Below are 12,300 nucleotides of genomic sequence, written 5' to 3' on the forward strand. Positions count from 1 at the left end.
TATAGCTGTTAGGTTCCAGAAGTGTTTCCTTGTTTCATTCAAGCCTTTAGGATGTAATAACTTTTTCCTCAGTGCCTGTGTTAAGCACTATGAGTACAAAGATAAACCTTAGAGGAAACTTGGGGCACCTGGGTGGTTCAGTCTGTTGAGGGCCAACTCTTGATTTTGGCTCAGGTCACAATCTCTGTCCTGGGGTTGCCCTCAGCCGGGAGTCTACTTCAGGATTCTGTCTCCCTCCCTGCCTGCTCACTCACATGCTCTCTTTCTCTAAAATAATAAATCTTTAAAAACAAGCAAAAAAAAAAAAAAATCCACAAAACCCTAGAGGCACTTGGGCTTGTTAGTTGGGTTTGACTGCCAGAAGTGCTTTCCTCACCTACCTCTCAGGCCAAGGTGAGTTTGGAGTAAAGAGCATGGTTTAATATCAGAGTTCTTTGCTTAGGGTGGTAGTAAAGATCTTATCATAGGTGTACTATTCCTGGGAAAGACAGTGGTGCCATCAGAATGGAAGCAGTACCTTTGTGCTGCTCTTGGAGAACTGTAGTAACAGAACCCCATACCGTTACTGCCATGTATGCTGTCTTGCTTTCATTCCTGTATTAACTTTAACTCAGAGTTAAAGAGTTCCAGTTAGAGCTGCCAACTCTGTTCATTTTAGGAGAATATATTTTATTCTGTTCTCATTAAAAATACATTGGCCCAGGGGAGCCTGGGTGGCTCAGTGGGTTAAGCCTCTGCCTTGGGCTCAGGTCATGATCTCAAGGTCCTGGGATCAAGCCCCATGTCAGGCACTCTGCTTAGCAGAGAGCCTGCTTCCCCCTCTCTGCCTGTCTCTCTGCCTACTTGTAATTTCTCTCTTTCTGTCAAATAAATACATACATACATACATACATACATACAGTGGCCTAAATGCATCAAGTATGTTAGTGTCTTAGAATTTATGAAAAATCATGTAGTATTGTGTTCAGAACTGTGGTTTTTGTAGGTTACTAAGTGACAGAGATTAATGTTATTTCCTTTTTTCCTACTCCTATAGTTTAAACTGTAAATTTAAAGAGATGAGGAAAATACTCTATATGGAGAAGTGACCCTTCTTATTGAAGTTTTAGCAACAAGTGACCTCTTTTGAAATGTTTTCAGGGCCTAAAAATTGACAAGTAGAGAGAGGAATTTATGAGGATTCAGAGGATTAATGTATCCTCTGATATGCAAGTTTCCAATGACTGCAACTAATTTATTTGCCCCAAAGTTCCCTTTGTTTTTGAGCTTGTAAACCCACCCGTTTTTCTTTCTTTTTGAACCTTTCACCCAGCTTACATTTCTAATGAAAACATATACAATTCATCAGTAAGTTTAGTTTGCTGTGGTGATTTCTTTTTAAAAATAACAAAGCAAAGCTTGTCAATTTCACAGATATTTCAAAGCAGCACATCAAAAATTTAGACTGTGACAAAAGTGGCTGCTTGTTACATTTTCATTTACAAAAACGATACAAATATTATCGGTAACATACTTATCCAAAATTGTGGGTGATTTTTTTTTTAAAGTTTTACATATGCTTCTCCCGTCAATTTGTGAAATTGACTTTAGTTTATTAGTCGTATGTCTTAAAAACATAAAATACAGAAATTTTGAATGCTGTTCCTCTCTTTCTAAAATTTCCCTGATAATATTAAGTAGATTTCTTTGTGTTGGTGAATTATGCTAGTGAATTGATTAAATCAGCTTCCATTGTTTTTCCATGCTTTCTTATGATATATCAAAGCATATATCATGTTACAAACACAATATATTTAAAGCTTGTTTTATTTTAATGACAGTTTTAAGAATTAGATTTTGGTTTGAAATATACTTTTTTTTTTTTTAAAGATTTTATTTATTTGACAGAGAGAGATCACAAGTAGGCAGAGAGGCAGGTGGAGGGGATGAGGGAGAAGCAGGCTCCCCGCCAAGCAGAGAGCCCAAAGCGGGGCTCAATCCCAGGACCCCGGGATCATGACCTGAGCTGAAGGCAGAGGCTTTAACCCACTGAGCCACCCAGGCGCCCCTGAAGTATACTTTAATAGTTCATTTGTTTCTATATCTCATTTTTAGGGACAAACAGAATTTTAAAACTGGACAAAGAAATTAAAGCCTATATTTTAGTTTATAACTCTCCAGAAATAGCACTCACGTTTTCAAATAAGTGATCTTGGTATAGCTATATTTATATTTGGTTTATCTTTTGGTTTTCATTATTTGGTAAAACCTAGTGGATTTTATGGAAGACCTTTAGACACCACTAGAAAAATTAAGATCCTCTGCCTCCTAACCTCATACTTATGAGTGATAATGTTACTCTAATAATAAAGGAACTCTATTTAGAATCATGGGTCTAGGGGCACCTGGGTGGCTCAGTTGGTTAAGCAACTGTCTTCGGCTCAGGTAATGATCCTGGGCTCCTGGGGTAAGTCCCACATTGAGCTCCCTGCTTATCAGGCGGCTTGCTTCTTCTCCCTCTTCCTCTGCTGCTTCCACTGCTAGTGCCCTCCTGCTCTCTCATTCTGTCAAATAAGTAAATAAAATCTTTAAAAAAAAAGATAGAATCATGGGCCTAGATTTTTATCAGCATCCTAATTGAGTCTATTTAATTTTTTATTGAAAATTCATTGTACTTGTTTTCTCTAAAAAATGATAACAAAAAAGTTTTCAATAAATCCTTCCTCAGAGTAGCACAATATAAGGTTTAAATCCTATCCTTTGAAATTTTTAATAATGCAGTTGGTACTTATTTAAATGCCTCTAAATTTTAATAAATAAGAAGAAGCACTCATTGGTTTAGTGGGATGGCTGATTTCGAGAACAGCCCAAGTACTCAGAATTTTTTTTTTTCCATGAGATCAGCTTATTTGTTGTAGGGTGTAGAAAAACCACCACTTTAAAATGTGTCCTTAAATAAATAAAATCTTTAAAAAAAATAAAATGTGTCCTTAGCAGGGGATACCAAGGTGGTGCAGTCAGTTGAGTGTCCAATTCTTGGCCTGGGCTGGGGTCTGATCTCAGGGTTGTGAGATCCAGCCCTGTATCGGGCTCCCTGCTCGGGGCAGTCTGCTTGAGCTTCTCTGCCCCTCCTGCTTACGTTCACAGGAGCACACATGCTCGCTGGCTTGCTCGCTCGCTTGCTTTCTCTCTCCCTCTCTCAAATAAATAAATCTTTTATTTTAAATAAATATATCTAAAAAAAAAAAGTGTCCTTAGCTAGAATGCTTTGCAAGTAAGTAGATACCTTTTGAAAAATTTTCGTCGAAGTTCCCTTCCACTTAATGCCTCCATATACTGGAGGAATACCAGTGATACCTAAGAATATGCTTAAAGTGCCTAGATGAACAAAGGGTTTCACATTCTGAATATTAGATGCAGGATTTTTCGTAATACTTCATTGGTATCTGTGACATTTTTTGCCTTGATGGATCACCATGTAAAGCATTTTATCTTTAAGGGATCATTATTTCAACGTGTCTCTCTTCAGGAACCTCGAGCACCTCTTTCTTCTTCCCTTGTGTGCTGGGCTGGCTAGCTGTAGTGAGCAGAAGCCCCGAGAGCTGCACTTTGGCCAGCTGAAGGGTCTGGCCCTAGGAGACCCAGCACACTTAGATGAGCAAATAAAACTGCGGCTGTTAGGTGCTCTCGGTTTGATTCGTATTTCTTTTGGTATCACTAGCCTTCAGTGTGGAAACAAGATGTGTAGTTTCCAAAGAGATGTTTTGGTAGGGTTTACAGCATGGTTAAATAATGTCAAGCCAGTGAGGGAAAAGTCTCTAAAAGTATGCTTGTAATTTAATATGCTGTGCACCATGTGGTTTTCAGCTCAGCATTCTTATTTATTTGGCTGTGTTGTGTTTTTTTGTTCTTTCAGGGGAAAACTTTGCAGAATTCAGATCTGCAGGCACAGATGATGGCTTCACAGATTTTAAAACTGCCGACAGTCTATCACCACTAGAACCACCAACAAAAGACCAAACTTTTCCAGCGGCCTTCCCCTCAGGAGCTATACAACAGAAACAACAAACACAAGTGAAAAACCCTCTGAACTTAGCAGATCTAGACATGTTTTCCTCAGTTAACTGCAGCAGCGAGAAACCCTTGTCTTTTTCAGCTGCGTTGAGTGCATCCAAAGCCGTTTCCACACGACCACAGCCAGCAGTGCCCGCTACAGCCACGACAGCGTTGGCAGCCACGAAGATGTCTAGTTTGGCTGATGATTTTGGAGAATTCAACCTTTTTGGAGAATATTCTAGCCCAGCATCTGTTGGGGAGCAGGATGACTTTGCAGATTTTATGGCTTTCAGTAACAGCTCTGTTTCAGCTGAGCAAAAGGCCGATGACAAATACGATGCCCTTAAAGAGGAAGCTAGTCCTGTTTGTCTGCCCGGCAGCTCGAGCAGTGCAGTGAAGATGGGACAAGGCTCAGCTGCCGCGTCTACCAAATACGATGTCTTCAAACAACTTTCTCTGGAAGGATCTGGACTAGGTGTTGAAGAACTGAAAGATAACACTCCTTCAGGAAAAGGTGACGATGATTTTGCTGACTTCCACTCCAGTAAATTTTCTTCCATGAACTCAGACAAATCCCTGAGCGAGAAATCCGTGGCTTTCAGACATGCCAAAGAAGACTCTGCTTCGGTGAAGTCCTTGGATCTCCCTTCCATTGGTGGCAGCAGTGTTGGCAAGGAGGACTCTGAAGACGCACTCTCTGTTCAGTTTGACATGAAACTGGCTGATGTGGGAGGAGATCTTAAGCATGTCATGTCTGATAGCTCTTTGGATTTACCAACAGTTAGTGGCCAGCATCCTCCTGCTGCAGGTGAGGAATTGGTGAGATTACTCTGGTGATGGTGATGTAGATTTCAAAGATGGTGTGGTGGGCGCCGATTTCCAGTAGAGTGAGGCTCTGGCTCTTAACCTTTATGAATTTCTAATAACCTCTTTATTGCCAATCCCATTAAAGCAGTGTTAAAGTTGATTCTGTAGATATTTGGATATATGGATCCCCTGAATACCGTGGAACTTAGATTGGATCAATTAATTTCTTTTCGAAATCAAACACCAACTTGGTGTTAGAGGCACATAAAAATCCACTGCTGAATGAACCCTACATCACCAGTACTTTTTATAAAGACTTCTGCAGTGTCAGTAATGTTCCTCTATTTCTGTGAGTGAGGTCGGTGTTTCCCTCTCCTTCTCTCTTCTCTTGGGTCTCTTTGGCAGCTGCCAATATATTACTCTGTTCGGTTTACAGAAACTGACTCTTGGTAGGCCAAGAAAGTAAAAATGTCTAGCCGGTTGTACTGCAGTTTGCCATGTCTCCACAAGGGAGGAGGGAAAGAGCTTGTCTGGATGTCGTGTGTGCCAGAGTCTGGCAAGGAGGAGGGCACGAGTTGTAGTGGAATTCAGGTACAGTGTTTGGTGTGAACTCTATTGCTGGAAGTATTAAATTGTAACAGATCTGTAGATGGTAGAATAGGGTAACTACTAACTTTCTCATAAAATGTTCGAAAACATCTTATAAGGGAGCCCTCTCTAAATTCTGTATGGATTTACTTGTAGCGGTTTATTCTATAGTCCAGCTTCCTGTCATAAAAACTAGATTCCCAAGTGTCCTCGTTTTTATTTTGTTTTGTTATTTGATATGTTATATAGAAAGATAAACCCATTTTGTGGCCTTTAATAATGAGAACTATCTCAGTATTACTGTATTATTCTAGAAAACATATTATACATTCGAAGGGTTTGTTGTGTTTTAACTAGAGAGGGACATACAAGACATTTCCAAGTTTACAGATTGTGGCAGAAATGTCAAAGTATTATGGCTTTTGCATATATCAAAATGGGAAGTCAACAAAACCTCCTCCATCCTTTGGCTGCTGGAGTAGTCAGAGATATTCTTTAACAGTGTGCTTGCTGGATCAGGAGCAGGTTCTCAGAGACAAGACACATGTCACATGGCGGCTGGCTGGCTAGGGCATTTTCTGAGGGTCGCAGACCCTGCATAGCTCCTTGCGCCCGACTATCTACTTCCTTTTTTTGTATTTTTTCCTCAGATGGTTTCCATTTTTTTTTTTTGCTGCTGTTTGTTTGATAGAGTGATTTTGTTTCTCTTTTTTTTTTGAGCTGCTTGAGCCACAGTAGTCGGTCGCAAAGTGCTCTGTTTTTTGAAAAATATCTGATTTTTATTTAAAAATCTCATGACATGTATACTAGCCTTTTGGACTCTGAAGTTATGAATTAGAAGCTATTTTTTTGAAAGTGAATCTATATTCTTTCATAGTGCCAAGCTAGATGTCTTTATGAGATGACTCTAAATCAGGTTTAGGATATCTTTTTCTTTTCCTTCCTTTAAAATTGTTTCATTTTATTTGGGGAGGGGCAGAAGATCTTGTGACCAAGCTTGTTCTGACTGACCTGTTAAAATAATCTTCTGTGCTCATGTTCTTTTATGTATGTTTGGAACATTCCCAGCTTGGAACCTGTAATGTTCAAGCCAAGTCTCTTAAGTTCGCGGATATTCTTAAAAGCAGATTGTTTCCTCTTTTTGATCTGTAAACCGCCTGTCGGAAAGGAGCAGTATCCCTTTAGAGCGGTTGGTAAAAGGGGTTGATGCCTGACCCGTGAGCTATATTGTTGTTGAGCAAAACTGCTGCTTACATGTGCTGTCGGAGGTAAATGGCAGGGACCTCTTCAGTGCACTTTGGTTTGACTTTAACCTCACGTTGACCACAGTATCTCTTGCTCTCTTAGTTTGAGGGTTAAAGGTACTTCTTGTTGGAGAAATAACAAGTGAGCCGAAAAGAGAATAAACTAGTAGATTGCTCTCTCTGGTCCTTAATCTTGTTTAGAAACCCCAACTTAACTCTGAAGGGGATACTGTCTCTTTTAACTCTTGCTATAATTCTTTGTATGGAAGGTAGATAATACTAATAACATTGCCTGATTTCTCTGCATACTATTACATTTAACCCTTTGAGCCCTTGCTGCATATAATTTCAACTAGGCTGCTTTCGTCCCCACCACCAAATTTAATCTCTCTGGCACGGAACCATCTTGATGTGCAGTCATTACGATCATCTGGTTTTGTTGGCAGCAAGAGCTTACCCTCATTTGTGACACTCTCAAAGGGTTAGCAAGACTTCTGTAGCTAGCTACCTACCTACCTGTAAAGTAGCTCTTCTTTGACATTGAAAATCGTTGTATTTTAATCAGCGCCTTATTATTAGTATTTTTTTTTTTTTGGCTGCTTTTCTGATGTCTTTTTTTTTTTTTCAATTTAGACATTTTCTGTGTGAATGTGCCTTTTCGAACTTGCTTTGGTATATTCCTCTGCAAATACTGATCTGCATGCTTATTCTGATGACTTCTTTTCCAGCTCTTCTGTACCACTCTCTTTTGTGATCTGTAAGTCTTATGTTAATAAATAATTCTTTGGCATATTTTGAAAGTGTGGGGATGTGTGTAATTTGTACTATTTAAGGGTTAGACCAGAGAAATATCTGGTCCATATCAAGTGTAAAGCTGTAGCATCTCCTGTGATTAAAGGGCCTTTCCCTTTTGTTGTTTTCTTCAAATACCTTTCTCCTGGCTTAGCCTTTCCCCCTTATAATTCCATTGATAGAAATTTTCAACATGGCACTGAATTAAGATGTAATTTTAACCTTACACTATGTAATAGGAAAAGTTTACTCCTTTCTTCTAGTGAAAAAAACAGAGTAGGTCTTACCACTTAGTAAACATGACAGAGCCTGTCTCCACTAGGAGTTACGGTGTGAAGAGAGGGAGCGGCTGAGGGAATAGATCGAAGAGTTGAGTGATGGGGACAGGGGATACATCTGTTAATAACTAGATACCTGTAAGTTTAACTTAAATCATGGAATAGTATTGAGATGGACTTCTGAGCACAGTGCATGCAAACTGAGCTTAAATTGATAAGCTCTGTAATTGAGTGTTCATTGTTAATACCAAAATGTCTTCAGGACTGAATTCACTGTGGGTCTGAAATGGGCACTCGGGCTCTAATTGTAGAGCACGTTATCTTTCCAGCTTCAGAATGTATCGTGAAGCCACCCTGAGTCTTTTGGGTTTTTTGTTTGTTTGTTTGTTTGTTTGTTTCGTTTTGGTTTTTTAACTCAGAGTCCATAAAGCAAGTTCTTAAAACAATTTTAGGGGAGGTCCTCAAAGTAAGCTTTAAGCCACTTTCCTTTTTAAGAAAATAATCCTAGAAAGACATACAAAAATTAGCAATAAGAGAATGCTAAGTTTGGAAAATATTTGTTTCATTTTAGAATGTATTAATAGCAAAAAAAAACCCTTGGGAATATTACTGTTTTTTAGATTACAAACCCAAGACCAACAAAAATCTTGGGAAAAAAGGATTATTTCCACGGTTGACATTTTTTTTCTTATATTTTGAGATTTTAGTTCTTTGTTCTTTAAAATTTTGAGATAGACAGGAAGTTAAACCATTAAAGATGAGGATTTTGAATAGGATTCCAGAGAGATCACTCACAGTATCTGAAATAGGCCATTTGAGAAGGAAAAAAGTTGCATATTGGGGTTTGGATTAATTCAAAGAAAAGCTGAGTCTGCCATTCAAACTACTGTGTTTGGATAAATATATTACGTTTTAATTATGTGTTCTGTTTACTCCTATGCCAAGTAAAATAATAGAGTTAGTGCTTGATTTCATACGTCAGTGCCTGAGAAATTATGCAAGTGTATTCATATTCTGCAATCACTCTGTTGTTCACATGAAAATCTCTGCTGATTTTTAAAAGTCGCAAATGAACATGAAGGGGACACTGACAGTATCGGTGAAGCTGGGCTAAATCCTAATATATCAAAATCAAATTATTATTTTAAAGAGCTTCTTCTAGCTTTGTTTTTCCATCAGTTGAATTCTTTTGATAATGTTGTTTTGGAAAGCATTGGCCCAATGACTTTGAGAGCATTATAAGGTCACGGGCATAGGAGGGTCTTCCAGGTGTTGCCCTCTCCCTTGCATGGCCAAAAGGCCCCACCTACAGCTCATCTGGTGGGTTTTTTAATGAGATTTGATTTTTCGTGATGACAACGAGCAGTCCCCCTGTATGGTTGACCCTTGAACAACATGGGGGTTAGGGACATTGACCTAGTGCGGTCCAAAAATCCACATACAGCTTTTGACTAATAGCCTACTACTTACTTTGACAATAAGCCTACAGAAGCCTTACTGATAAAATAAAGTCCGTTAACTCCCATTTTGTATGTTAGATGTTAGATGTATTATAAAGTAAGCTAGCAAAAAGAAAATGTTACCAGGAAAATCACAAGGTAGAGAAAATACATTTACAGTACTAAACTCTATTTGTTTTTTTAAATCCATATATAAATGGACCTGTGCAATTCAAACCCATACCATTCAAGAGTCAGCTGTAAAGCCTGACACCATTCCTTGACCTTCCAACCTCTTCGGACTTCATATATCTCCAGAATAGCTGATTTTCTCTGTTGAACTTTAAAGTACTGGCGCAGAAATCTGGGGGTGCTTACAGATAGTGTGGGTATCATTTAAACCATAGATTTCTCTGAGTCAGGACAAAGGAAGCATGGGAGGTTTCTAGACAGATTAGGGAACACTGGAAGGCAGTTAGACCGCAGCATTTTGTAGCCTGTCAGACTCACAGTGTGGTCACTTTCATTCTCTTTTCTTAAACAACTATCCAAGCGTTTGAGACTTCCAGGCAACAGCCCAGGTTCTATAGTTAATAGAGCATGTGAAGGTCGAATAGTGTCAGGGGTGGAAAGAAGTTGAGATGTATCAATATTTTGTGGTTTGCTTTGGTAAGTGAAGTTTGGATTAAATCAGTATTGGAAATTAAAAGAGATTTCTTCCTTAGTCCCCTGAACATTTTTATTGCTGTACAAAACCCTGAAGAATGGTAGACTTTAAGCATGTATCCTTTTCTTCTTTGTCTAAGCTCCCTTCTCAGAAGCCAGGAACTTAATCACCTGGGCATATGCTTACTGCTTTAGCAAACTTCCGTGGAAATCAGTATTGCCTTCGCGTCATGTAATGGCAGCTCACGTTCTTTGTTCCAAGAAATACCTTGTTTTTGTCTTCAGCATCTGTTCCAGGGGGATTTGAATAGAGGTTATGGAAGAGACTGCTAGGGTTACTTGCCAGCATAAGCAAGAAATCCATGTCTTGATTTGAGCTCCATGATGGAAAGGAGCTTGCCTAGTTCATTCCCCTGGCCTTTGTAATAGGACATTCCTGGTTGCCAACAAACACCTGTATTACAGCACACAATTTGGCCTATTATCTGTGTGCAATTGCTGTTCAACCTAGCACAGCCACAGAGCTCTTCGGGAGAACTAGAAATGCAATAGTGATTCTCTCTTCATTTTATTGCATCCATTCTCTGTTTTCTTTTTCCTGTTTCTCCCGCAATTGTCAGAATTCAGCTATTGAATGGAAAACCCATCTATAGAAACTTCAGTGATTACAAAATGTGGGTTATTCCACATCATTTTTTCCAGACAGGGCTTCTATCACTGATGTTGCAGGTCTCACAGCATCTTTAATATTTTGAAAACCATCATACAGTAATACATGTAATTTAACTGCTTAGAAAATGTAGAATTGTTAACATGGGAAATGAGAACTTTTTTTGGTTTAACCTACCCTCCGTGAACTGATTTACCATGTTTTTCTTAGAAAATGGTTTACTAAATAGTCCCCACTCCAGGAAATACTACTCAGTTTTTATATTACTTATAAATGCAAAGATTTAAAAAGACAGTGTTCTCATCTTCCTTACCTAAGTCAGTTAGTACTTCCTTTTGTGTTCAGATGCATTGCACTTCAGTAAATTTTTTTTATACTCTAGTAGCCAATGAATAAGCAAACGTAAAATTTTAAAATCAACCTCGAGGCTGGATTTTGGCCTATCTTGTATATTTACTCATTTTTTTTTTAAGATTTTATTTATTTATTTGACAGACAGAGATCACAAGTAGGCAGAGAGGCAGGCAGAGAGAGAGGAGGAAGCAGGCTCCCGGCTGAGCAGAGAGCCCGATGTGGGGCTCGATCCCAGGACCCTGAGATCATGACCAGAGCCGAAGGCAGAGGCCTAACCCACTGAGCCACCCAGGCATCCCCTCATCTTTTTTTTTTATTATAAATTTGTTTAATCTTTCATTTGGTGATTTCCATGAGTTACTCCAAAAGGCAAAATGCTATGCCTCTCATTTTTAATAAAAACAAGGTTTGTTGAAGATCTGTAGTATTATAAGAATATTTAAAAGCTTTTTAGCTAAGGTCATCCCTTATTGCTTATAATGCTTTTTACCTGATTATAATACAATCATTTCTGGTTGGTTTGGTTTTTTTTTAACCCCTGTTTTTTTTCTTACTGCAGAATTGCACAAAAGGGTCTTTTTATTACCATAACAACTGGGTTGTGGTTTTTGAACTAGAGCTTAAGTTTTCATTAAATTTGCCTTTGGTCTTTAGGAAGATTGCTAAAATTGCTATCCTTGTAGTAAATGAGATTCTTGGAGTAGTTCATAATACAATTTCCCCAAAAAAGCTTTCTAGTAGCATCTAACAATAACAAATACCCATGTTGTGAGACTTTTTTTTGCATGTACCCCTTGAAGACGACTGTCCTAACGGCACCTGCCTCAGGGCAGTTCCCCTCTCTGAGTCAGGGCACCTCCTGATCCCTTTCATTCTTTGGGGGGGGGTGCTGGGAGGGACAAAGCACTGCAGCCAGACACCAAAAAAGCATTTTGCCTGAAGCCTTGTTTTAATCATTCTAAACTGTACATTTCTCATCTGAATATTTTGCCCCCTCCTGTTTGACAAGCCAAATTTGAAGAGTACCATTTACACCACAGAGGTTTAACATACATGTTTCTGTGGAAGTTATCTACTTTTTGCTGGTTTGCCTTTTGTGTAATCCAGGATTTTCCACTCCTGTTACTAATTTAGTGCCCTTTTGCTAGTAGAGTTAAAGGAGAAAGCGAGACAGGTTTGGAGTATACCCTTCGAAGAGCTGTGAAAATGTCAGGAATCCCTTAACCAAAAGACACAGTGATCTAGTGTGGGTCACCTATCGACTTAGGGAAACCTGGGTCCCAGAACTGTGGAGCGTTTGCCTTGTCAGCCATGTCTACCATTGTGAGAGAGAGGAAGCCTTGCACCTGGCTGTGCGGCCGGGCCACCGAGACTAAGATGACACTTGGCCAGACTGAACGGCCGGCATGCTGGCTAGGGGGCTCCGC

General features: G+C 39.2%; 1 protein-coding gene across 8 annotated transcripts in view; it reads left to right on the forward strand.

The window, feature by feature from the left end:
• Positions 1-12,300, forward strand: part of LOC111151829 (synergin gamma) — an 85,758-nt gene that overhangs the window by 49,340 nt on the left and 24,118 nt on the right. For all 8 annotated transcript variants that reach the window (XM_022510046.1, XM_022510048.1, XM_022510050.1 and 5 more), the window contains one exon: positions 3,896-4,843. In XM_022510046.1, coding sequence (XP_022365754.1) covers positions 3,896-4,843 — 948 coding nt within the window. The remainder of the gene's footprint in view (positions 1-3,895; positions 4,844-12,300) is intronic.

This window comes from Enhydra lutris, unplaced genomic scaffold (genome assembly GCF_002288905.1).
Source record: "Enhydra lutris kenyoni isolate GAN:26980312 unplaced genomic scaffold, ASM228890v2 scaffoldscaffold26, whole genome shotgun sequence".
Lineage (NCBI taxonomy): Eukaryota > Metazoa > Chordata > Mammalia > Carnivora > Mustelidae > Enhydra > Enhydra lutris.